Raw genomic sequence first — 27,279 nt, 5'->3', positions numbered from 1 at the left:
TTTTCCTACCAGTTGCAGCCTCTCAGGATATAACTGACCCCAGCAGAGTGTGAGCTAAGGGAACGCCTCTGGGATTTTGGACAGGATTTAGGAAGGAGATTTATTTGATTTTCACCTCGACCCCTGTAGCAACTCCCCTGACTTTGCACAGGGTTGCAGACCTGCTCAGGAGCAAATTTTCAGCAGTTTGATGAGTGTCTATGGGCATCCTGAGTAGGCAGAGCTCCCCTTATGGCTGGTGTATGGCAGCCTGGGAGCCCTGATCTAGCACAATACTGTATCCCTGAGACAACAGGTTGGGGTTAGCAAATGCAGAATAATAAAGCATGATGCCAGGAAATGTGGCTGGATGCTGCCCAGAGATAAAGACCACAGCAATTTCCATTCCCCTCCAGTAGATCTTAATACAGTATCAGAATAACTTCTGCTGTTATAGATGCGCCTTCAACCAGAGAGAAGGAAAATCTCAGATAATGTGGCTCCAAGGCAAAGTGCAGATTTTTTTTGGTGATTTGCAATGAGTTTTCTGCTATCTGCATAAGGAAATGCTTTAGAATTGCTAAAAAAAATGCTGAAGCTTTATCAGTTTTTCATATGGGCTGAAAGCATTGCTGTGGTGAGTTTCGGTGCTTCCTGTCCCTAAACGAGTATGTTCCAATGATACTTTGCAGTCATGTTGGGAAAAGCTTACTCAGATTGCTTTATACTTTGTAAAGCAATAAACTTAGACCAAAAAGTATGGAGGGAGCTGGGGAGCTCAAACTGATTGTAATTCTTCCGGTGGAAACGTTTTCCATCAGAAAAATGCAGATTTGATTACATTCCCTGTTGACAATGGCCTTTTCAACTGAAAATAATAGAATAGGTTCATTTCAGTAATACTGCAATATTTCGTTTTGAATTTATGATTTCACTTTTTAAAATATTAAATAACACAGCCATGAAATATTGGGACTTCACTGCGGTGAAGCCTTTTCTGGAAACAATTCCTGAACAGGAATGATAGATGAGCTTTTGTTTTGTTACACCGCAAAGCCACCAAAAGCAAAGCAAACTGAAGGGCAGATTATCGCAGTGTTTTCCTCACCTTTGTTTTGACCGGAATATTTGAGTTTAACCCTTTTGATCCATTGTGGCCCAATCACGGCTGCTGTAAGGCTGAGGAAGAGGCAACGCGCAGCCAAGCTGCCCAGAACCCAACCAAGCGCAGGATTGTAATTTACCACCCGGCAGAGCTCATGTTTTGGGCAGTGCCTCCGCCGCATCCCTCCTGCCTGCACCTAGGGCTGTTCCGTCGCCGTGCTCCTTTCCCCTTCTCCCGCAATGAGCTCTCTCACCTCTCTGCCTTACTGAGATCTTGCAGCCCTTGGTTTTGTCTTGTCTTCAAAGCAGCCTTTTTTACCTGATGGCAATTCTGAGTTTGTCTGGGCAGCTAAGGGAATTTCCAGCGTAATTAAGAAGTGTCAACTGAGGTGGTGGAGCATTAGTGCTGCAGGGTTCAGGTCATGAGGAGCGAGGTGTACCGCCCAGCTCTTCTGTCAGGTTGTTACTGGTTTCTCAGGGATTTGTGGATATATGAAGATCACCGTGAGGTAAAAGTGCTCAGCAAAGTTCGGAGACTATAACAATTGCTGGCCAGAGGAGATAAAGAGGGACCCATTTTTACTGTGCAACTGAAAGCGTAAATAAGGGGGAAAAACTGGACCAAACCAAGGGAAAAACAATAATTTAATTCACTGCATTAGAGTCTGAGTTTCTGTTAATAAATCGCAGAAATTACAGTTTGCCGCTGGCACTCGGACCAAGACAGCATTTCTGGCATTATTGAGTGCTTCCCAGAAAGTTTCATTCCAAAACGGAGCTAGCTCCGTATTTTTCCTCCTTTTAAGCCAGGATTGTTGTTTGTAGGATGAAGCTCATATTCTTGAGCCTTGAAACAGTGAAGAGGGGGAACTGGAGAGGGTGCTTTAAAGTCACATTTGGTTTGCTGAGCTCCTGTTCACAAGGTATGTTCTGAGTGAAGCAATTTATGCGCTATAATCACTTCGGCTTTTAAGGAGAAAAACTGTCTTTTTCTGGGTTGGAGTAGATTCTGGGACTTGGGGAACAGAAAATTCCCAGGAACAAGCAATTTTGAACTGAAAAGCATTAAATCATAGGTTTAGTGTGGCCCTTCCAAGGGGCAGTCTCTCACCTTGCACGGTCATACCAGAGAAACAAGTAGTGGGAAGAAGTCCAAGGGCCAGGTGATGCATCTGCTGATTGGAAAGGGACTGGGGGGAAGCTGAAGGCATTGCTTCCGTCCCACCTGGAGGAGTCAGTGGAAGAGCAATGAGCAATATCTCACCATGGACTTAGAGGTGTGTGGGCTCATCTCGCAAGTTCTGAGCAGCCACTGCCAGGGACCGAGATGTTTCTCTGGTCCTTAGTGTAATGGTAGTAAGGACATATTAAGTTGGGTTTAATGTACCACTAGGTAGCTATGTGGAAGTTAATTAAAGGCAGAGGGATTGGGAAAGCAATTGAGCTCCAGTAAAACTTGCCGCAGGTGCTGCCTGTCCTGACTCGAGAGTTATTTGGTGATGGGAAGAAGGATGCCAACTTATTATCTTTGTCAGAGTCAACTCTCTCGGTGTTTGAGACACTCGTAACAAATGTGTCTCTGCATAGCTCTTTCAAGGACATTATTCTAAATGGCAGATACCTACATATTTGAATATTGGGCAGTAAATTTCCAGCAAAGACTGCTCAAAGTCTAACTAAGCCACCTTTGCAAAGTCTAGGGAAAAAGCTACAAATGTTGGGCGAGATTATATTTCCTACACAGTTATTGCCAGGCAAGACTGCAGACTGAATCTTTCATTTTCAAAGAATCACAGAATTGTATAGGTTGGAAAAGATTTTTTAAGATCATCAAGTTCAACCGTTAACCTAGTACTGCTAGTTCACCCCTAACCCATGTCCCTGAGCACCACAGCCACATGTCTTTTAAATACCTCCAGGGATGGTGACTCAACCCCTTCCCTGGGCAGCCTGGTTCAATCCCTGACAACCCTTTCAGTGAAGTAATACTTCCTAATCTCCAACCTAAACCTCCCCTGACGCAGCCTGAGGCCGTTCCCTCTCGCCCTGTCACTGGTGACTTGGGAGCAGAGACCAGCCCCCCCCTCACTCCAGCCCCTCTCAGGCAGCTGCAGAGAGCGAGAAGGGCTCCCCTCAGCCCCCCCTTCTCCAGGCTAAACCCCCCCAGCCCCCTCAGCCGCCCCCCAGCACACTTGTGCTCCAGACCCTGCCCCAGCTCCGTTGCATGGCCCTGAGTTTCTTTTGATTGTCTTTGGACTACACGTTGCAGTTTCATCACCACCCACAGGGAGAGCAGTAATGGGTGGCAGTCCGAGGGCCGTCCCAGGCTGGGAAGTTTTCTATCACTGTCCTTAACCTGGGCCCCAGGGAGGCAGCAGACCTCCCTAAGAGGAGGGTCCATCCACCATATTGGACCCTCTCTTCCCCTCAGAAGGGAGTCACCTACAACTATAACCCACCTTCTCTTCCTCATGCAGGCAGTTTTGATACGGGGGTAGGCCTTTCTGACCCTGGCCACACCACTGGTATAGATGGACTGTTATCCACATCTTCTGTTGACTGGTCTCCCACCTGCAGAGCCTCACACCTGTAATGCAGAGGCACCTGGGAGGGTGAGGTGGGCAAGGAGGGGGTTTGCCTGCTGCCCGGAGCATGGACTTCCCTCCGTTCGCTCCTTTCCCTTGAGTTACTGCCTTCAGCCCTGGGAGGGGGGAGGGATACAGGAACAACTTGATTTGGATTTTTTTCTGGTGGCTGCTCTTGTTTCTGTTTCAGGGAGGGCAGAGCATGACACCGTATCTCTTTCTTTTTGGTACAATTTGGTAAGAAATGTATGAAGACTGTTGTAGCAGTAAATCAGTACAGGATGCAAATTATATATACTTAAAAAAAAAAAAAAAGGTGGTCAGCCATTGTCTCTTCAACATTAATGTGACTCATTCCTAAGCAATCTTGAATCAAATCACTCTCATTCTCTGAGATGCTCCTGGGTAGGGTCTTAAGCTCATTATTACCTATTTATTTCCAGAAAATGTTTCACTTCCGATGATGAATTGAGTCTTGATATCAATAAACTAAATCAGCAGCTCCCAGATATTACAGGTTTATGTCTAGACAGCTTTAAAAAAGTGTTTTGAAGTTAAACAATTCTCTACGTGGCCCAACTGTCCCCAGGAGAAAACATATTGTGCATGAGGTTCTCTGAAGCAGGGAAGTGTCACGGGAGGGAAAATCTTTTGTGCCTGATGTATGTAAAGGACGAGGGAAGGAAAAAGATTGTTTCCTAATTAAAAAAAAATAGTGAAAGAAAAGATTGAGGTTTCTCTGGAAAACGGTGGAAATCGGTTCTCTCCTTATTCACCCTTTTAGTAGCGTGCTCTTCAGTTGTAAACAAAAGTTGTAGCATGCATCTTATTTTCTGCTTTCATACGAGTGATCTTCCTTCATTGTTAGGAGTTCCTTCTCCTTTTCCGTCAAGAATGAGTAATGAATTTTTACTCTACCTTGAACATCCACTACTATGGCACTTCTAGAAAGCTTCACAAAAGACCTGAGTCTGACTGCCCACCTTAGTAACAGTGCCATCACAGAGAGCAGAGCTGGAGAGGGCCGCAAACCCAGCCAGGGCAGGGTCCACGCAAGGACAGAAGTGGCTGTCACCAGCAGTGTGCAGTGGCTGAGCTGCAGCTGCCTGGAGGTAAACAGATGGGGCTGTTTGCAAGGCATTTTCCAGCAGCTCAATAATCCATGACAGCAGAAGAACAAAAGAAACACAAGTGGAGACTGTGAAGTCTTGTAGAACTCTCTGAATTGATATATTTTACCCTAATCTGTGCCTCTGGAGGTACGTTGCCCTCTCCTTTCTCTTAGCTGCAGGGTTTTGTCTGTTGAACAAGTCAAAAGAAGGGTGTCTCTTGATTGTTGGGTTGAATACCTCACTCAACATGCCTGCAGGCACACAGGGTCCCACGGGTTGCGCCAGGAGACCAAAAGCCCCCCCTGGAAATGGCACGAGGTGCAGTGTGGGCTCCACACCCGTTTCCTGCAAAGTGACAGTGATATGCAGCGCAGCCTTGCATAAAATGCTGAGACCTTTACAAAGATGCTTTCCATCCAATGAATAAAAATGAAACATTTGCTCATGCAGCCAACACCCATCCTAATGCAGCTATTTATAATGGCTTGTTTGATTGTGGATGCTCAAAAAAAGACCCACATTACGAGCCGTTTGGTTGAGAGAATGGAACCAGAGAGCCAAGGAAGCAGCAATAAATATATCAGGAGGACCAGAGATCTGGGAAAAGTTCTGAAACAGGGATTAGCAGATGATGGACCTCAATACATGATCCCTCACGTAAGAATTAATGTGAAATCACCTTGGGTTTATGCTGGCTACTGCAGTGTGCACTGATATACTTGGAGTAAAAATGTTCTTAGCGTGCAGAAGGGTAGGGGCATGGGGTGGAAGAGGTCCCTGAAGCCGGTTCCTACTGCTGGAGGGGCCTTGGTCACAGAAACCGAAGCTGCCTAGAAGAGGTGAAACTCCATTTTTAAATGCTTCAGTCGTTGCTCATCTCTGAAACTTTCAACTAATTGTCAGGCTAAATTTGCTCATATCCGTTTGTTCTTAGACCAATATTGCTGTTCACCTGAAATAGCTTTTCTCTGTCCCTGGGATGTCCCCTTTACCTCCCTGCCCTCCCCAGGGCATTGCAGATGGAAATCAAAGCACCTCCATGAGCTAAGCCCTGCTCTTCTCTCGCCTGGCAGCCTGGCCATTTGCATTCTCTCTGACCTCCTCCTCATTTCTTTCATTCTGAGTTCATCCCTCAGCACTCAGGACTAGCCTGTACCTTTCTCAGGCACTGGAAACTCAATTATTCTGCACCATTTAATGGCGAGGGCCACAGCACAGCATATCTCCAACCCCGTGCATCCTTCTGTTGGCATTGGGAGGAGCTGAAGGGGAGCCCTGCTTGTCTCCTGGATGAAATTGTGGTCCTGGTAGGGAAATTTATAGGGAAAAGTGGAAGCTGTTATTTTGCCAAATTCTTCTGACAGCTGGCTTTCAGCACCCAGCTTCCCTGCTGGCTCCGTGCGATGCTGCAGGGCTTGTGCAATCGCACGCTGCTCAGCGCACACCACCCACAGAAGGCACACGGCTACATTTACGGAGCAGCCTTGTGCGAAGGTGTTTGAGTGCTGCTGTCCATGCCGGCCTGCCCTCGGAGTAACTGTCCTCAGATATTCCGAATCCGGCCCCTGCTGCTTGCACTAAAAGCTTCCATTTAAGAGAGTATCTAGTAGCAGCAGATAGCCTTTACGTTGTGCATTTATATGGTAATGGGGTGTTCCCACAGGTTACTTGGCAAGTGTTAAATGTGTTTGGGAACATAACCACAGGAAATGTCATCTCTACAAAACATCTTTTCCTGGGGAAGAAAAAAAAAAAGTCTGCCAAATTATGTATGAAAAAGTCCCTCTAAGGAAAAACCAGACAAGGCACTGAGTTTTGAGGCAGGCCTTTCTGAGCTGCGATACTTTGTCAAGTCAACTAGCACCAGTTTGCTTTGCCCGTTTGACATTACTGCGTCTATCCGCTGCTGTAGCGCTGAGGGCACTGTTATACCCGGGGGTTTATGCACCGTTTCCAGCGGCATGGTTTTGGTGATGCTGGCAAGACTTGGTGCCTGAGCCTCGGCCAGATGCTGCAGCTGTTCAGGGAGACGCGGCTCCAGGTTGCAGTGAAAGAGTTTGATCTGGGGATGCTGAACTGGTTTGCTGAGATTGAGAATAACCAAATGAAATATTTTGACACTTTCGATTGGAATATGGGGGGGGGGGGGAAGGGGAGGGCGTTTCTATTAGATGAAAAATGTAGTTATTTTGACACTTTGTTGCAATTTCCAGCCAAAAAAAAAAAAAAAAAAGCGTAAGAATAGCAGATGGAGGGATGGAAATTTCCATTTTTTTAAACAGTCGTAGTAGTTACAAGACTCACTTAACGGTTCACTCAAGGACGTGCTATTTGCGGCTTTTAGATCATTCAGTTTGTACTTTGGTGCCCAAACCTGCAATTAAGTGAATGAGATGACTTGCAAGATTTCGGGTGGTGGTATTTCTTCTCTAATCATACTAATGAAAATAACCGTATAGGACTCTGATGGTAATTACGGTGCGCTTAGGGTGTGGTAGTTACAGGATAATTACAAAATTTATTACGGTGGTATTTATACCCAGTGAAATAACCTGAAACCATCTGCACGCGCAAGGGTAGCTAGTGGACACCAATGGCTCAGGCTGAATTTATTTCCCGGAGAATCGTGATTCATTCTCGTTCAGGAAGCAAAACAAGAAATAATGATGGTTGCCTCTAGTTACCAGTCGGAGGGAAATAATCTGTAAATAAATCTGCTACTGAACTTGGTGAAGGGATGAGCCAGGGAAGGGGGTGCAAGGTCAGGCCCAGGGCAGCCATGAGTGGAGGGGTGTTTTGAAGGGAAGGGCCGGAGCGGGTGCGATGTGAGCGGGTGGGTAAGGACCTTCTCTTTGGGTCTTTCTGGATGCAGATGATGAGAGTTAATGACTTTCTAGGCTGGGTATCAGGTCCGACTCTGACAGCAGTCTTGCTTTGTGCCCTTCAGAAAGGTAATTAAAAAAAATCATCCTTTTCCCTGATTCTTCCTTTCTTCCTTCCCAGAGCAGTGCGGGGGTTTTCGGATGGCCGTGTCCTCCGGAATAGGAAAGCTGGAAGACGCAGCTGTTGAATGTGAGGAAAGAGGGGGAATGAATTAAAAGCAAACCCCCCATACACAGCTTTTGAATGCTCAAATAGCTCTGAGAAATGAGTACTGCACTCTCGGCTCCCGTGGAACATAAATCCTCACCTGGGGAAAAACACTGAGCTAAACTTTCCCAAGAAATTTGCCTTCAAACCCAACCTACCATCCCTGCCTTGCCCAGCTGACTCTCAAGCGAGGGCCCTTCTGCTCCGAAATCTTGGCCCATTCGCACAGCGCTCCTTCCTTCTTGCTGGACTTTTTGTCCTGGCAACTATTTCCAGCCTTGTATTATTTGGGAATTTAATTGATGCTGTGTCTGCTCCTTCTTTGAGGTCATGAATGAAGAGGTTAATTAGGATGGGCCAGATGTTGATCCCTTCTCTCCTTTCGTTCACTTGAACACTGTTCAGCATTGTCAGTATGGTCCACCCGACAGCCTCTTTGCAGCAGCATTGCTTGCTGGTACTGCTTGAATTAATTCTGGGAGTGAGATGGTTTAGTGCTGGCAGTAGTAACTGGCTGTCAGGTGAGTACTTTTGTGTCGAAATCACCTTGTATAGAGGAGCAGTATCGCTGTTCCCAGGAGCTGGAGAAGCTGAGGCATGGAGAGAGCACTCAGGTCCCAGCCTCGGCTCCTCAGGAAGAAGTGACATTTCCTGAGGCTCAGGCCAGTGCCATCACCAGCAAAATGGGCTACTTTCTGTTCTCTGAATCTTTCTATATACCTTCTCTTTCTTTTTTTCCCCTTTTATACTCTTAAAATATTTCTGAGTCGCCTTCCTATATTCAGGAGTAAAAGAAGATACTATGTAGTGGAAAGGGGAATAAATATTAATATTTCTAACACACCAAGGGAGGTGTAATCCGAATATACACGCTCAGTTTGGTGTGGAGGGCTGCTGCCAGCCAGGCTGGACAAGGGGAAAGGCAGCTGCTGGGGCAGCATCGTTTTGACACCCACTCCTCCGTTATCTTTACTCTTCCTTTTAAAGACAAAGCAGGGCTCTGCTTGTCTTGAACAGGGTAAAGCATCCCTATGCAGAGCAGCTTCCAGCTGAAATGGAAGAGGTCTCAAAGTTTGTCCCAAGCCCTGGCAATGTCTTCGTTGAGAGATTTACTCCATGGACCACATCCGCTCCCAGTCCTGAGCCAGGAGCATCAGTTGCCATGGCGACTTCTTTGGGAAAGTCATATGGGGAAAGTGCTGATGTATTTTTAGCTTTGGGTAATGAAATTTAACAGCTGGAAACAAAGGTGAGGGCCAGCCAGGGTGCCACAGGTTCACGGACCGCTGTTTGAGACCAGCTCTTCAGCTGTGCCGGCAGGAAGAGCTGGTGGGGCTGTGTTTGGGAAGGATGCTCGGGCTGCAGCTCACACTCTGGGCACTGTGCAGGGCAGCACCCGCGAGTACGTCGGAGGAGAAGGAAGCACCATAAAGAAAAGCCGATAAGAAGGTGGTGTTACATGTAAAGATAAAGAGGAGGCACTGACTGAGGTCGTAGCTGCTTCGTGTACAGTGTGTTCAACCTATAAATAGCTCTTCAAATATACCTCTGCACAAGTAGTATTTATAGAGTGGTGAGTGCAAAAAGCTCCATTTGGGGTCAGGAGTTAAAGTCTGAAGGATGATTCAGGTTTGGTCAAAAGTTCTGGTTTCTGACAGGTATGGGATGGAGCTGGACCCCACATGTGTGGGGTTTTCTCCTCTGATCAAGGCTCAAAGGGTGCAGTGCTGTTAAATGTGCCTTCTAAAACCAGTGTAACTGGAGAGGATACTCACTAGGCATTGGCATTCAGATATCCTACAGCAGAGCCCCTGTACAGACGTAATTTTTTTTCATGTAATTTGGATCAGTCTAGCTCACGTGTAAACTTTTCTGAAGGTAGACTCATTTTATTTTCTAAAATACTTTCTCAGCTCCCTGCAGTATTTTTAGTTCTTTCGTCTTCAGCTGTCAAAAGTTTATTTTAAAATTAATTTATTTCAATGTAATATTTACTGCACTTTAGCTTTCAGCACAGCATATGAAAATAGATTTCACTACAGCTGGCAGTGTCTAATGGGATTTGTTCCTACTCCAAAGGCTCTTTGCATTATGTACTGATACTTCCAGCTGAGCTTGCTTTGAACGGCCTCACCATCTTTTCATATCACCGAGCTTACACCAGCTTGGCCTGGCAGGGAGACAAGGTGAAGCATTGAAGTTTAAAGAAGCCGCAGTTGATGCATACCTGAATGCAAAGTGTAGGTATTACAGATCTGGCCCAATATTCATTGGAATTAATAGGAACTTCCCTTTTTGCATCAGTGGGCTCTTTGGCTGGATTAAAAATTGATCATATCTCATTATGATAACCACAGTTGTGGTGAAGATTAAGCAGTGGGGCACAGAGGTGCCCTGGCCCTGGCACATCACCAGGGTATTACACACAGCAGAAAGCAACACAGGGAAATTGGAGCCGACTCTGCTAACACGCTGGTGTTGTCAAGGGAGGTGCTGAACTTTGACGTGAGGTGATTTAGAAGCAGCCTTTGAATTGTAAAGCTTTAAATAACCTGTTAGCAAAGAAGTCACTGAAATAATTTCCTGGTGGGTGACGATGCCTGTGGCTTTTTCCCAGGAGGTCCAAGGACCATCCGCTACCTTTCACATGGCCCTGCTGCAGGGGGCTGGTGCCTCCCTTACCCCTGGGAGCAGAGGGCAGGGATGTCCCAGGAGTCCATGGCAGGACAGAGGTATTTTCTCATCTGAGTCTTAATGCCTGAACTACCCAGGGCTGGACAAACTTCTTCCATTCAATCTGTTTCCTGATAGAGAATAGAGTATTTTTTAATTAGGACCTCCCCCCCCCCCCCCCCCCCCCCGAAAAAAACTGGCGAGTTTTCTCTCCCACTTTTCCAATGAAATGCTTTCACATGAAGATTAAACTCCTCTGAACAAAGTTGCAGCAGGCCCCAGCACGCTGGTTTTCATATAACCTCATTCCCAAAAGAGATATAAAACATCCTGTGTTTTCCTCTCCACAGCATGGTGCAAAGACCATTTAACCAGAACTAAGAGCTCAGCGCCTCTTCCTCTCCCCATCTCAAACCAAATCCTTTCAAGTAAACAGGCTCCCAGCTGGCTGAAATGTTAAAATTTCTCTGTTTGGCATTTGCAACAGTCAGATCTGGGGAGCTTGGTGGTGGGGCTTCAAGTTGAGAGGTCTGTGAGGAGCGGGAAATGTGCAGAGCTGTCGAGGCGGTGGATGCGTGGGTGTCTTTCAGTGTGCTGCACGCATGGAGAGAGGCTATTAAAGGCTGGAGGGGGATACGCCTGAATTAAAAAGCAAAACAAAATCAGATGTCAGAAGATGAGCTAGGCAGAGGAAGAATGATGGAAGTGATTCCTTTGATGCTGTCAGCATTTTTATTGGTCTGAAGCTGTTTATTGCTGTGAAACAGTTATAAATTAGAGAAAAGCTATGAAGATGAGTGAGAGGTTGAAATTGCCAGGGTGTGGTTTAAAAGATGCACATCTGCATCTATCGGAGGAGGGAGAGCGTGTGCCTCCTGGCTTCGGCTGCAGAGCTCCATACCCTGCAGAGGAGGCAGTCGGCAGCCAGATGTTCCTGTTCACATAGTTGTGTTGGAGAAAGTTAGAGCTTGGTCTGTCCGTGTGACATGAATTAAATCTGCCTTGCAGACGTGCTGAGGGGCTTGGCGAAGGGCTGCTGGAGAAGCCCCTGGGGCTGGGGTTTGCTCTGCAGCCGTATGCAGTGGGACTTCACTGTGTATCAGGGTGGTTCACCCACAGCAGTCCAGGGCAGATGCTGCTGAAAGAAGCAGAGTTCATTGTGTAATGACTAAATAATTCTGCAATGATATTTAGCACAGAAAATAGTCAGTGTGAGTGTGGACGCTGTTGTATTTATCTCTCTGCACACAGAGGCATGCACGCCTGAGTGCAGACACACACATATATATGTGTGTATGAACGTATCATGATTACGCTGACTTGGAATGATCGATATACACCATTAACGTCAGAAAATGCAATATATGCTCCTTCTGTGTCCGGTGTGTTCAGATGCCTTGACTGGGAGTCCTCTGCCATAATAACTCCTCTGTTTCTTTTCCTTTACAGAAATCCGTGAAGCTTTCCGGGTGCTGGACAGGGACGGGAATGGCTTTATATCCAAGCAGGAGCTGGGCATGGCAATGCGTTCCTTGGGATACATGCCCAGTGAGGTGGAGCTGGCAATCATCATGCAACGCCTTGACATGGACGGTAAGTCCTCGCTGTTGGTTCCCTGTTACCCGTGGCGGGGGGCTTTCCCAGTGCATTGTAGCCCATGTTTTTGGCTCAAAGAGTTTATGGTCACCAGGGAAGGACTGGGGAGGAAGCCATGAAATGTCGTCTTTCACCACAGCAAGGAAAGGGCAGGTGACTGTGAGCTGTCAACCCCCCATAGATAAACCTGCCTCTCGGGCAACCCATGCAAGGGAGACGGAGGATCTTTTATGTGACTGATTGACACAGTTGGGTGAAGAGAGAGCACCTCTTGCAACCTTTCTCTGCAAAGTTGAAAATGGTCTTTTGCAAGGCTTTGTAACCTTTCCTCTCTGGGCAGCATCTGGCCCAGTGACGCTTACTGGGAGATGAGCTGGGTGCCCAACCAAATAGAGCTGCCCGGTCCTGTGGCCTCCCTGCTTCTTGCAAGTAAAAGATGCTGTGGATGGGAGCTGTGCTGTGCTGTAATGAAGTGTGGATGGTTTTTGAAGAAGTTTAGAAGGATGGAATAATTTTGAGCTAAGTCCTGCTGTGAGAACTCGTCAAACAATTACTAAGAGGTAATAAAAGAAACAGAACCCACCATTAACGGGAAGAGAGAACTGCAGCATCAGGATGTCGGAGCCAGGGGGGACTTTTTAACTGCTGCAAAGCTACAATCAGAGCTGATCACAACAAGCGGGCTGTCTTTAAAATGTCCTTGGTCAGAGCAGGAAGAGAGACTTTCCTGATGCCTGAAATGTGCAGGGAAGTGGGGGATGTGGATCCGACCATCTTCCTCCCTTCTGCAGGCAGCTGCAGCAGGGTGGGAAAACACTGTGCAAAGTTAGATGGAATAATGCCAAGCCAGAGTGCTTATGCAGCCCCGGTCTGAAGAGGGGTGCCTGGCAAGCCGATGCAACACCAGCATCCTTGGGGACACTGCTAAGAGTAGAGCCCATGGGAGACGGTGGCAGCGGGGGTGAAGCTCTCCTGCCTCCCTGGGGATATCTGAGCCAAATACCCCCATGAGGTGCACTGTGGAACTGTATTTCAGGCCAGGGGAAGTGGGGAAGAGGCTGTCAGCCTGCTCAAGGGTGTTCAGCATCTCTCCTAGAACAGGGAGACAAAGTAATGCAAAATCTGGAAGATAGAGAATATCAGTTGTTGAAATGATCTCATTCCTTAAAGAAAAGAAAAAAAACCATCCATCACGTCTAAAAGCGTTTTCTAAAAAAATCATTGTTTGCACCTTGTTATGTTCTGCTGGCCTCTCCCAGCAAAGCAGTTGATTTCTCTTTAGGTTTCGTAAAGGCCAGACTCAGCATGGTGCCAATTCATGGGGTCTTTTACCAAAACTCTGTGATGTTTTGGAAAAAGAGTGCTGTGGACTTGGCTTCCAGTTTTGATTCATCTCCAGTTATTCCCTGACTCTGTCTCACAGACTTGAGACTTTGGCACTCTTTCGTATATACTCCGAGCGTGCAGGGACCTGTAATCGGAGAGGTGGAGTTAAAATGTAGATTAATGGGCTGCAGATGGAAGGTGTTAAATTCCTGTTTGAGACCTTTCAGAAAGCTCAGTGTGTTTCCTGCAGAGAAGGGAGGTGATGCTCCATCTCTTCCAGTTCAACAGTTCCAACAGCTCCAAAGATACAGGCTGGTTGTCCTGGTTGTTTTTATTGTTCTTATGTCTCAGCTGCCTGTTGTTGCACTATTTTGAGCACAGGGTTTTGAGGCTGGACACAAGTCTGTGTTATGTGAAGGTCAAATGGGCCATACATTGAAAAAGGCAGGGTAATGGGAAATTCCTTAGGCAGTGAGCAAATAGGGGAATATTGTGTGAAAGATTTAGCTTGCCTGCAAATTGAATTAATACTGTATGGCTTGAATTAGTATTACATGGCTTATGGCTATTCTTCCTCTGATGGATTGTCTTCAATTTTCTGGGATTTAACTTGAAATATGTAGTGAGTGAGCACCAGCAATAGCTTCCTTCTTCGTCTCCCACTCTGCGTGAGCATCATTTGGTAGCTCCCCAATGAGTTCCCAGGGATGTCAGTTGTGCCCTGGGATCCCAGGGACAACCTTATCCTCCTTCCCATACACTCCTGTTGAGGGTGGCCAAATTTTTCCGAGGTTTTGGCTCAGCATCGGGTGGGTGGGAAACTCAGCTGGATGAAAGGTCCCATTTAAGGAGGAGTCCCCAGTGGTCAGGAAAGCCAAGGGGGAGGTGGTAATCCTCCTGCGCATCCCCCAGCACCTGACATGACTTATGATGTGACGGCAGGTAGCATAGCCAGACGTCCATTTCTCCACACAAGGCTGCTGCCAGTGTCTGCTAATAATGAGGTAATACAATTGGCAGTGGTTTATATTTAATCTGAACCAGCCTGAACAGACCTAGTGCAAACATACGGTTTTCATCAGGAATTACCTTGGGAGTGCATTCACATTGCAGGATGGCAGAGTGGCTGTATCTGCCGTGACTTATTTAACTGATGGGCTTTAAATAATGAGCAACCAGAGCTGGTCTGAATTTGGATTTCATTGCAAACCCTGTTTGCTATAGGGATAAGGAGAGAGGCTCGGCCCTGTCTAGGTCAGGCTGAGGAGACATTCGTGCCGTGGGAGCAGGAAGGCTAGGTTGGACAAAACATGTTTTAAGAGAAGCATATGCAATGAATGCTGGAGTGGTTTTGTGGCTGAGCATAAACTGATATGACAAGAGCATTTCACACCTGTGTGTCACCTTCTGCCACAAAGGATCTCACTGAGCTCAGTAAATAACACAAGGATCAACTCCAGAGACGCCCAAGGACAGTTGCTTCTGGGGCTGTAGCGTGCAGCTGTTCAGTAACACAGAGAAAGCCTCCAAATCAGAGCAGAAATGAAGGTGCATTTCATAATTCATTGCATTCGAAGGCAAAATGTAGTTAGTTAAAAAATTGCTGCATGAACTTAACTGAAAATGGCAATTGCACAGCTTGGATTTTGCCCAGAAACGCTTCCCAGTGTCGTATCGCTTTAATGCCTCCATGGCTCTTGAGTGCTGCCACCAGCCTTCCTTCACAGATGACATGCCAGCAGCCCTGGCATTGACAGGGTGGAATTGAGTGCAATGGGTGGGTTTTCCCACAAAGAATGTCATGGGGTGATGCTGAGGATGCTCAAGACCTTCCAAATGTCCTGCAGGGTTCAGAGTAGCAGGAGGGGACTGCTGCCCGTTGGATCGCAAGGATGCAGGCTGTCCCATGGCATGAAGTCCATGGCACATGGAGAGGCTTGGGTCACTTACCTGCTGGGCTTTGTCAGGGGGCTGGGGAAGAGGGAGAGAAGATTAGCCAAGAAATGGTGGGATGGGACTCCAGGATGAGTTGGGGCTCAAACAGAAAAAGATATATTTTCCTGTGCACAGGCAAGTTTAAACTCACAGAAAGTCCCATATTAAGAAGCATCAAAACCAGCTTGCCATCCCCAGAGATGGCTGCCAAATATTCCCAAGGCATTGACTGCCCAGTTGCACGCTGACTTGGCTTTTTTTACCCCAACAGGTGAGACAAGTTTGGGCCACTGATGTTTCATTCCCATCCCGTGGCAGGGGGTGAGTGATGGGAGCTGGTGGCACGTGGGAAGCCCTCAGCCTTGGCCGTGCCTTGCCCTGAGGACATGTCACAGCCCTGCAAAGGACTATGCTCCCAGCTACATTTGCTCTCTTAGCATGGCTTTACTGAATGCAGGTATTTCCAGTGAATATCTAATTCTTGCCAGTCCTCACTGGAGGAGAGTGGGCATCAGAGGCTGGAGTATCCACTGCATTTCCTAAAAACGCTTTCTCCACATTTTCTTCCAAATTTCTTTGCTGTTCTTCAAGGTATGCTTCACCCTGTTGAAGAGTAATGCAGCTTCAGCAGAGGGAAATATTATAGTTGGCATAAAGAACTGATACGGGGAGAAAAATGAGAATATACTTGGAATATTTCAAGGTCTCAAGAGAAATTATAAATCATCAGAAACACCATTTTATGAACTACTGGAAGATGCTATGTCATTGCTGTGATGGGAGAGATGAACGTGCTGAAATAGAACAGATGGCAAAGGGGGTTTCTGTGCAGAAATGCCTCTTTTGGGGAAGGAGGGTGGTTCCGTCACTGAGACCATGAGATTCACCTTAGGCCAAAGCTTTGCTTATATCTTGATAGAAGTGGTGCATGACTGCATGCCAGCAGCAGGTTGTTCAGTACTGCTGGGCATCTATCCAGTGTGCTGTGCCTTACAGGGACATATTGTTTGCTTTTGGTCTGGAAATAGAAGTTAAATTTTACCTTAGTTTATACCCTTGATTTGCTTTATCCTTAGACACGGTTCGGTATTGCGTGAACATAAACATTGCAGACTATGAGAGGTACATACATTTCTGTCTGCAATCTGGAGAATGACCTGAAATGTTCTGCCAGTATGTGGAAAGTAAAATATTTTATATATTTATGTGCTGGAAAAGAAATTATTTGTAAATTCTTCCAATTGGCAGTAGTGCTAATAAAAATACAGAGAAATGGCACATTAAATATGTTGCCTTATCTGGGATGCCTACTCTTTAAGCAGACTTTTGCAATAAAATAGATGAATGTGTGACTTAAGTGTCAAACTGTTTCATTACAACATAAGACACTTCTATCTGAGGAATAAAATAAGCACTCAGTGTACTAATTAGAGGAGCAGCTGGTTTTCAGTACCCTGGAAAAATAACTTCAGGCTAACACAAGAGGGGAAAAAAACCCTGGTGTGTCAAATTGTTTATTATAGCACAAATAGGATATTCTTTGATCAAGCAAAAGATGAGCTAGTTTCATCAGCATACAAGTGAGCTACCTGTTACCTTTTATCACATTATGCGATGCGTCAGCAGTAGTAACAAAAATACAGCTATGACATCCTTATGAGCAATAAAAAACATGGGAAAGAAATCCCAGTTTAAAATTCTGCCTATTCCCAAGCTGCTTTGCAATGGCTTTTTGTGGAACAGGGAATTGAAGAGTGGGGGAAAAAACCAGTACGCTATTCACAGTGACCCTGGCAAAAAAGTTTTTGAAGATATGCAGCTCTCCCAGATGGCACTTCTGATGTTCACCCAGCTTTGGGCAGCCCCATGGCTGCAGTGGGGCTCTGCAGATATACTGTCGTCATATGCTTTGCATGCAGGAGTTGTGCTGCTCAGGAGCTGCCCGGTACGGCGAGGCATACGCTTGCTGTGGTCCCCTTTGGAAAGAGACTAAACAACAGCGACGTAACTGCAGGGCGTCGCGGGATGGTGTCAGTACACTGTCTCCCTAAAAGTCAGTTCTCCAAGCTGTTGTACTGCTGTTGGATCCGGGTTTGTACGTAGATGCTTTGGTTTGCTTGCACTTGCTTCCCCATGCAAGGGGAGGGATATCAAATTAGGATGCTCCACTGGCTGGAGCATGTATGCCGTGTCACAGGGGTGGGAACCACCAAAGGACCTGGACTGGGAGATCTGGAGAGAGAATAAATCTCTCTTCTAAAAATCAAGTGCCGAGCATTCCCCTATAGCTTGCAGAAGGCGAGCTGCTTTTCTTCAGAGGTTGCAAGGCCAAACGTTTGCTTCTGTCCAGAAGATCAGCTTGTGCTGCCCTGTGTTGGACAACAGTGGCGTTCACAAGCTGAAAACATTTTATCTCTTTCTTTGTCTCTCCCTCTCTTCTTCTTTTCTTTGTTAGGGTTTTTCCCCCCCCTTTACTGCCATGGATAATTCCTTGTGTTTCAACATTTCAACACAAAACTGTGTAAAATAGCCCAGGCTGCTGGAAGGAGACCAGAAACTCTTTTTGTGTTTAAAAAGCAGAGTTAACAGGAAAAGCATGGACAGGTTTTTGCAGACTTTGGGTTTGTCCCCTGTACTCAAAGGCCTCTGATTTTTATATGTGAGAAATGATCTAGGAACATTTCAGCTTGGTTGTCCTTTAAAGCGTGTTGTTGAGCTGGGAAACTTGGTCAGTGAGATGGATGTGATGAGACTTGTCTTTACTTATAGAGGCCACTTCCTTCATGTCTGCTCTGATTTGTAAAATGGAGATTATCGTATTATGTGTGTTCTCGCTGCAAAGAATGAAAAGTAATTATTGTTGCTGGCGAAGCTAGTCAGAATTGCAGCTCAGTACTGGGAGGAGGTTCATAAGAAATATCAGATTCTGTCTTCGATGCAGTGCCTGGATGGCTGAGTGCAGCAGTGATAAATAGGCAGGACAAGAGGACACACTGAATTGCAATTCCCTCCCAAAACCTGTCCCCCTGGCGCTCCAGCGGGGCAGAGTCCTCTGCAAAACACGGCGTGCGATCTGTGATCTGTCTCACGCGGGCATGCTTTGTAATTTTTTTGCATCCTTGTTTAATTTCATTTATTCCTTAAAATGCAGTGTTCCTGGTCTTATGATTTTGTTTTCACAGAATGCATATGCCACAGGGAACACACATATTCCTCTGTTTTAATGAGGCTCTGACTTGCTGGTCATCTCAAAGTTGTGCTGAGCTGTCTGGTACCTGCCACAATGCGCGCAGAGCTCTCCTGCTATTCCCAGGGCCTGGGGAGCAAAAGTAATTAAAGTCCTGGGTAGCTGGGATGAAGATTTTGCTCCTCTTGATCCATTTGACAAAGGGATCAACTGGTTCCAACTTGCCGGATACAGGAGTTCTGCAAAGACCTGCAAAAGGAGCCCTCTTGGCTTTCCGTGCCGGGTGCCTTTGCACAGGGGAGAGGTTCCCGGGGGACGCAGGGTGGAGGGGCCGGCGAGGGCTTGCAGCGGCCGTGCTGGAGGCACGCCGTGCTCAGCAGGCTCGGCAGTGCCTTTCCCCGCAGGACGGCTGGTCACAGGGACGGCAGTTGGGGCATCCTGTGACTTCCCAGGGCCGGCGTGAAGCTGACATGCCGCTTGGCAGGTGTCTGATGGATATTTTTTTTAACTGCAGTCACTGTTTTTGTTGGACTTTTCTTCTAGCCAAGCACGGACAGTATCCTGCTTGTTTTAGTGCTGGTGGTGGAGCACAGGACACATCACACCTGGCGCTGCAGAGGCAGAGCCCCCAGTCCTCTTCAATCACTGTCTTGCGGGTCAGCTCCTGGACAGGCTCCCCTTGGGCAAACATGGGGAGTTAATAGATTTTTTTTTTAATGGGGAAGCAAACAAGTCCTCTGCAGCTGTTTCCTCTTCCTCGCAAGACGAGCCAACAGGCTGTCAAAATGAGTAACTCTCAAGGCCCTTTTCTCAGTGTCATGATAAATGCACCCCCAGCTCTGTCTCTCTGGGCTCCGTCTGAGCCTTTCAGACCCCATGGAAATTTCCTCCTCCAGGAACATATGTCTGTACAATTTGCTAATCTTTTACATGTAGTTGCCGTTGAATGAGAGCAGCCAGCTCTGCACAGCCGCTCCTAAAACCACACCGCATGGAGGTGCCCTTAAGGGACAGAGTGGGCTCCAGTGGAGATGTTTCAGCTCTTCCTTCAGCTTCAGTGAAGTTTTTCCTTCATAAAGCAGACATTAAAGCCGTAGGATGTATGGCAGAGCTGATGAACAGTAAAAGGGTGGCTGATGGATATGCCCCCACTGTTCCCAAGGAGCAAGAGAAACAAGAAATTGTATATTTTACATGTATGCCTTGATAGGGAATATCAGAGAGCCTCTGCAGGTCCTCCAGGGCAGACACTCCCAAGGGAATGCAAACAGGACTTTTTGGAAATAGGAGATGCATATTGTCGCCTTTCTCCATCCTGGGGACGGGTTGCCCATCCCCTGTCTGTGGATCACCACGTAGGCAGGCGGGGGAGGCCTAGCACCCGGCTCTGCCGGCAGCCTCCTCTCTGGTAACATTTGGGGAGGTGGTGCCTCAGTCTCCCCACTGCAAACCAGCTATGTCAGCCTTGTAGTGGAGCTTTTTCCTCTTCATTTCAGCCAATTTTGTGGATGTCTAGAAATAAAACTGTTTTCAAAGTTGAAAGTTTTCTGAAAGACTTTCCCTAGTTCTCATTGAAGTTACGGATGGAGGCTGTAATTAGGCAGAAAGTCTCTGGGTCGTGCTGGGGAAAGGGTCAGGCTGGTGACCAGGCTGTTCTCCTCTGACCTTAAAATCTCTGAAACTGAAATACTCATCTGGGAAATATCCTGTGGCTGGAGTTTGCTGTGCCCATCCTCTGCATCGTTTCAAGACACAGCAGCAACAGCCTTCACCAGACTGTATTATTACTGCACAGGTTACTTTATGGGCACAAACAATGACACAGAACAGGACAGAGAGTCACTGCAGCTAGCTGTTAAGAGAATAAAAATAAACAGGAGTGTTGTGTGCGCCTGGGACCCAAGCTGCAAAAGACTAGCTCATTAACTTTAAATATATCACCTAGCTGCACTCTGGAGGTCAAATTCAAGAAAAAAAAAAGTGTGAATAGTTATCAGTCTACACACAGCAGATCCTCACCTCTGTTTAAATGCGTGCATCGTTTTAGTGCCGTGGCAAGAGACTTTTAAGGAGGGGGGAGAGCCCGATTACCCTGAGACTGGCCAGGGAAAAGGCTTATTTAGGAAAGAGTCAGGCCCAGATTATGCAGGCACTCAGTTTAATGCACAAGGCTCTGAAAACCAGGTGTAGGTCTCTGTTCTGCCCTTGGGTATAGGTGATGCAATCCATGCATGTTTTCCCCTTCTCTTTTTCTTTCCCTCTCCCACTCTGCCTTTCTCCAGTCCAATGAATATTTAATTACATCCTCCAAGGAAGCCGCTCTGACAGGAGACTTTTGGACAGACAGCGGTCAACTGAAGGCTGAGGGTTTGGGCTCTCCCACAGGACGGAGGGTAAGATGGGTTCACACTGCTGCTCCTCTGAGCATTTAATTATTTCTTCAAAGCAGAAGAGCTCTGGCAGGAGAGTTTGCAAGAGCCCACGCACAGGCTGCTGCTACCTGGGATGTGGGGATTTGCCGTCCCAGCTCAGCCCAATCCCTTACTACTCTTCCAGGTCCTTCATGGTTTGGGGGTGGTCTGCTGCACTCTCCCTGCCTGGCACATCCAGCCTGGGCAAACCACTCCTGATGGTAGATCCTGTGGGATCAGGACAAATGTACCAGAAGAAAGGCGGGATGGGGCGCAGGCTACACGGGTGTAGCTTGGCTTGCTTTAAGAGTATTTTGTGCTGTGTTTGCCCTCCCTGATGCCCTGACAAGGTGACTGCAGAGCTCTGCCTGCCCTCAAAAGCTTGCATTTTTCCTGCCAGACATCTTCCAGCAAATAAAACCTTCCCTTGCCCTCTTCATTAAAGTCATGGGGGCTGAGGGAAGATTAAATCCTTGGGCTGGCTGAAAGCCCATCAGCTTAGAGAGAGGGCTGTGATTTTCTGTACTCAGCTCTGATACACCAGCGAAGCACGGCACCTCCATCAAGAGCAAACGATAGTACCTTGAACCTCCTTTGACCTGGGGATTTGGAAGCACAACCCCAGTATGAATGAACTGGGGTTGAAGGCAAGTAGCTTAGGAGAGTACGTCCCCCTTCAATAGTGCTGGAGGCTCCTTCGGCTCCCCCCAGCATACATGTCCAAGCCAGAGTTTACTCCCTGGGAGTGCCGTGGTAGTTTTACAGGCTCCTCTATATGTTAAGTCATTCACACTTTTCCTTTTTCCACATCCCGTTGGTTTTAGAAGAGCTAATGGCCATTTTTCAGAGGTGCAGACATCCCTTCCTTAGGGCTGTCATGTCTCAAGCATATTTCTTTGGTCTGCAGTGTCTGGGAGAGCTGGAAAAGAGCTTGGTTTCGCAGGTCTGTGCTGCTCTTAGCTGCCGCTCCATTGTCTTTGGTGTTCTTGGCGTAAGTGGATGTTGAATGTGTTGTGGGGCCCAATGTATCCCTGCTGTAGCTCTATGGAGTGCCGCAGTGGTGGCCAAACTGAGCTCACAGCATGGCAAACGTTGATGCTGGGGCTCCTCAAACTGAAATTATCCCCAGGGTCTTCCTACACCCAGTGAGCGAACAGTGCACGTTGTGACTTTGGCAGGTCCAGGACTCCTTGCTGGCCACGTGTGGTCTTTGGGCGCTGAAAAGGTTCCCAGAGGGCAAAGATGTTGCTGAGTGCCTTCAGCATCTTCTTTCCACGATGGAGCAATTAGCCAGGCTCACACTATGGCTCCTGTGGCTATTGACAGTGTATCCAGTTGCTATCCCTTTTATTATCACGTTTGCCTGGTTTTTGTCAGAACCGAGACAGTGTCTTGCAGGGAGGAAACCTTTGTGGGTATCTGGAAGCACTTAGCACCCAGCCGATGCTAACAGACTAGTAATGATAAGCAGATCTGATTTGCCTCTGACGATGTGGCCGGCGATGTTCTGAGTCATAGTTTTAGTCGTACGAGGTTCAGCCACATGATTGCTAACCCCCTTCTGACTTTTTGACATTAATGCCAGGATTAAGAGGAAGCATTATGGGGAATAAAAATGTTAGAGCGTAACTGTAAGTAAATAAATAAATGTTTTAGGTGCTTTAAAACCACAGGTTACGCTAAGCTCTGGTGTTTTGCTAAGATCACCCACAGAAGCAGTGACCATCCCTTGGCTGATGGGTGGTAACTTGGGGATGGGGTGGCATCTGGATCACATCCTGCCTGGAACCCTTCTGGTCCTCACCCGTCTTGCCACCTGATGGTCTTCCCCTGCCCCAGCTGACCCACACCGCCATGCCTCAAGGTTTTCCTGCCCTCCCAGTTTGTAACTAGGTTGTTGCAATATGTGAGTTCCTTCATCAACTGGGGACTTCAGCGTGGCTCAGGTTCATAAACCTTGTCTGCGTTTGTAACTGGTGGGTTCAGGGAGAGGAGGATAGCTGCGACCATCACTGGATGGGGAGCACAGCCTGCTCCACCCTGGCCGTAGCTTTTCACCTGCCTGTGCCCCATCCCTTCTTACGAGGTTGTTTTCTTTCAGTGAGATGAGTTCTTGCTAATATAATTAATGTGAGCTTGGAGGCAGAAGGTGTGGGGAGGATGTGAACACTGCAGACATAAATTGACCTGGGGGGATGCTGAGGGACTGGGGCTGTGTGATCGCTGCTGACAGCAGCGTTGTTCAGGGCTTGCTGGATGGCTCGTGGAAAGGAGCAAGGGAAGGTGAGAGCAGTGTAGACAGCACACTGCTCCAGCTTGGCATTTTCCTCCCTTCTTCCCATCCCTTAAACCCAACTAAAAGTTAATTTCTGAATAAGCCACACATCACTCACTCTGAATTTCAACTACTCCCAGTGAGGAGAACATCTGTAGGCACAGCAAAGCCAAACGTGGGGACCCGTACGTGTGCAGTGTTTGATTTGCCTCCAGTGCAGATTCTCGAGTCGATGCGCCATGTGTGCCTTGCACATCAGCTTGTAGCGTGCCGTGTACGTGACTATGGCTTGGGGGAGGAGGACGGCACCTTTTGACTCTACCCAACACAAATTTCAAGCTGAGTGCTCCCAGGAGCCGATGGGAGGCCTGGACACCCATAGTTCCTGTAGGCAATGTGGGTATTGAGCATCACCTGGTTATGCCATGGTTGTAGATAGCAACTCTGTGCATTTTCACCTTGCAACCATGCAGAGTTGCACTAGGTGTTTCTTGGAGCCTTTGTGTTGTTTTTTGTAATATTTCTCTCCTGACTGTTGAATACCCTATAAGGAATTTTCAGCCAAAATTGTGAGTTCTCTTTATATTATGATGCTGCCGACTCCTGAGATCCTGATGGCAGGAAAGTTTGTTTTCTGCAGCTTAAAATCAATGTTAAAGGGATTTTTCTACCAGGCAAAATGTTTTGGGGTCTAGTTCCCTTGCTAGTTTACAATTTTGATTGAAAAAGCAGTCAATAAGGAGATAATGCATTTTGTAATGGCATCATTCTTCTGAGGTAGTGGAAAATGCTATAATTAAGCTGATAATTAAACCCTGTGAAGTTACTTATGATCCCTAGCAAAGGCGCAGGGAAGTTATGAGCAAGGGTTTGCCCAAAGTCTTGTTCTGAGTCAGACACAGAGCCCAGGAGTCCTGGCACCCACTTTCTCATGAGTCATGTGTAGGACTAAGTCCTGCCTCTCCTCTGTGGATGAAATGACATTGTAGAAAATGCAAATTGAATAACTCAATATTTTGGGGTCGCATATGGCTAGACCCCAGATATGCACGGGCAGGTACTAGAATCTCTTTAAAATGCAAATTGTTTTCTCCCTAATCTGGCTAATTTCTTTAACCCAATTTGCATCATAGTGTATGGTTTTGTTACTGCCTTTCCCTTGAAGTGATGTACTGCAATGTAAACCACCGGGAGCCCACTGTCACCTTGCATTACCTTCCCCAACGTGATCCAACGTGCTGTGACTGATACAATCCGACTTAATGTCAGAAAATGATGCCTCTCACGGGGACGCAGAAGGAATGTATTTTATTGTAGCCCATAAAAGTTTTAAAGAATGGCTTTCCAACTCGCAGGGTGCCCACCCCTTTCCTTTTCTGCTTAATAAGCTGTCCCAGAAATGAGCTCCATCCTGCAGGTGCTCAACCCACCCCAGCCCTGCAAAGCCCTTCAGCGGGTGCTGGGCCCTGAAGGTCTGAGCAACTTTAGCAGTTGGATGGGGTCTTCTTGCACGTTATGTGATCAAAGCTATTATGAAACCCTGCTGGGTTTCCTTTCAGAGCCCCGGTCGCTGACTCACCCCGGGGATATTCACTCTTCAAGAAATTACGGGCAGAGCCTAGTGAATAGAGATCACTCTTCTGGCAAACGAGCATTTTGACTCTGCTTATTTTCACATTGTGTTTCTGCGAAGATAAGGCCGTGGAAAGATTTCAATCAGTGGTGCATATGCTCAGATCAAGCGTATGAAATATAATAAAAAGGAAGGATAGCAGCAGCATGCATTGCACGTGGTAAAGCTGTCACACAGGGCTGCTGCAGGTACTGCAGTCAATGGTGACATTTTAATGGTAGGCCTTGCATTGATCTGCTTTAGCGTGATGGTTTTAGACACTCCTTACATGTGTGAATTTAGCAACAGCAGCTCCATGGAGAGGTGGATGCAGTCAGTTCCAGCTGAATTTGTATAAAAAGCAACCAAAAATTCTTACAGTTGCTGATTCTGTTTCTAGACTTGAAGGAGGGCTAATATACCCACCCATATCACTTGGCCTAATAATATATAGGAGGTTATGTCTGTGGACTGACAGACAAAGAAGAGGCATATAGACATTGAACTACCATGTTCAGAGAAGCACATATTTTTAAGATCCTTCAACGGGCATGAATTTCCCTTTTTTGCCATTTTCATTAATCATCGCAGAAGTTCTCTGAGGGAAAAAATATTTGATACAATGCTCAGATATACTTCAAACAGCCACATGCCTCATTTACAAAACATACAATATACTGGAGGGGCTTGGGACTGCAGAGGCTCAGTTCATTAATGGCAGGAGCAGCTAATGGCACTGAAGCTGTGTCTACACTGCCTGCTCGGCATGCTGAGCACACAGGGCTTTTAAGAGATGGATGCTGATGGAAAGCTGAAATGAAACGCCTTGTGGATTCGCAATAGTGTGGCTCTTCCCTCTGCGTGTACTCCCTTCCTCTGGAGGATGGGGTTGGCTCTGTAAAAGCTTTGCAGAGACCTGGCTGTTCGGCGTCTCTGTAGAGGGGAAGAGCCCTGGCCATGCCGATGGCTGCTGTCCTGCCAAAATTGGGTTTCTGACAAGTGACTTGCCTACAGGCTCTCTGGGGCTGGGGAACAGCCTATTAAATCTCCATTTGTGCAGCACCTGGTCCTGTCCTCCACTGTGGGTACATCACAACACAGGCCATTCATTGGGATAACAGCAAATTTGGCTCTGTAGGCACCATGAAGTTGGCGTAGGAGGTGCCACAGCGCGTGTATGGGTCATGATACGCAGCGGGTCCGGAGTGGCATGTTGGACATTGGCACTAAGTGGTACTTCAGTGAAAACACTGGTCTTTTTCTTTCATTCCAGGGGATGGCCAGGTTGATTTTGATGAATTTATGACTATTCTGGGACCTAAGCTGGTATCATCAGAAGGCAGAGACGGCTTTCTGGGAAATACAATAGACAGCATATTCTGGCAGGTAAGTGGTCATTTTTTAAAATGCAAATTTAGCCAACTATCAATAGCTTCCAGAATTGATTTGCTGAAGAGCACAAGATGCTTTGCTAAGCATGAATGCTTGTTTAAAGGCTACTTGGGTCCCTCCTGCTGTGTGCTGTGTAAGACATTCTGTGTTGCTGGAGGGTCCTGTTCTCACCTAAGCCCTGCGTGGGAGGAGGGGAAAGAACTTACTGTGGCTGAACTGCAGCTGAACACAACAAAGCACCCAGTTATTTGTGCAACATGTTTTGGAGCATTTTGGAAGAGAAAAACATTTTTCTCAATGAGTCTTTTGAGTTGGGAGCTTTGCACCGGTCCAGCTGCTCTCAGAAATGTGCCACTGTTCAACATCCCTTAGCTGTTGCAGAGGGATGGTCCAAGCAGAGCGAGGTGTGCCATACAGGTCAAGTCTGACTGGTGCTTCTGCGATTAATTCCGGTCCGAGGCTGAGGATAGCAACGTTGTGCCAGTGCAAGTTTTACCCATGGTGTTGCCCTGGGGTGATTTGCTCCTGGCGGTTTCAGGCATCGGGGGGGAGCAGGTCTGGCAGCGGGAGCTGCCTCGTGTCTGCTGTGCAGTGCGATTTTAAACAACGGTAGACTTTCCTGCAAAAGCAGGGACAGTCCAGGCTGCTATGGTGGGGGTTAAAAGTCTCCCAAAACACAGTGCTGCACATTTCTTGCCAATGGATTAAATGTGTGGCTTCCTGTGAGATTACTGCTCATTTCATTGATCATCCAACAGCCCTTGCTTGCTAATAAACTGTGGCTGTTACCAAGTTTATGTGAATCAAAGGAGTCAAACCTGGATATAAGCATGTCTGTCTTCTTTTACTACCTTCCAGCACTGTCCAGACTGAATTGGGTGGAGTTTTGTAAGAGTCTTTTAAAAACTTGTTCCTGGCCTCCTGACATGTGATAGAAATAACCCTGGAAATCCTGGTCTGGACTCTAGCATTCGGTTGCCAAAGCAAGAGTTTGGCATTGGT

The 27,279-nt window shown here is 47.0% G+C and overlaps 1 protein-coding gene across 3 annotated transcripts in view; it reads left to right on the top strand.

Annotated features, from left to right (window-relative positions):
• The window catches only part of CALN1 (calneuron 1), a 135,022-nt gene that overhangs the window by 42,194 nt on the left and 65,549 nt on the right, over positions 1–27,279 (top strand). For all 3 annotated transcript variants that reach the window (XM_064467880.1, XM_064467882.1, XM_064467881.1), the window contains 2 exons: positions 11,993–12,136; positions 26,159–26,271. In XM_064467880.1, coding sequence (XP_064323950.1) covers positions 11,993–12,136; positions 26,159–26,271 — 257 coding nt within the window. The remainder of the gene's footprint in view (positions 1–11,992; positions 12,137–26,158; positions 26,272–27,279) is intronic.

The sequence above is a fragment of the Phalacrocorax carbo genome, chromosome 17 (assembly GCF_963921805.1).
Source record: "Phalacrocorax carbo chromosome 17, bPhaCar2.1, whole genome shotgun sequence".
NCBI lineage: Eukaryota > Metazoa > Chordata > Aves > Suliformes > Phalacrocoracidae > Phalacrocorax > Phalacrocorax carbo.
The sequence above is the reverse complement of the archived record's forward strand: the minus strand, read 5'-3'. Positions and strand labels throughout refer to the sequence as shown.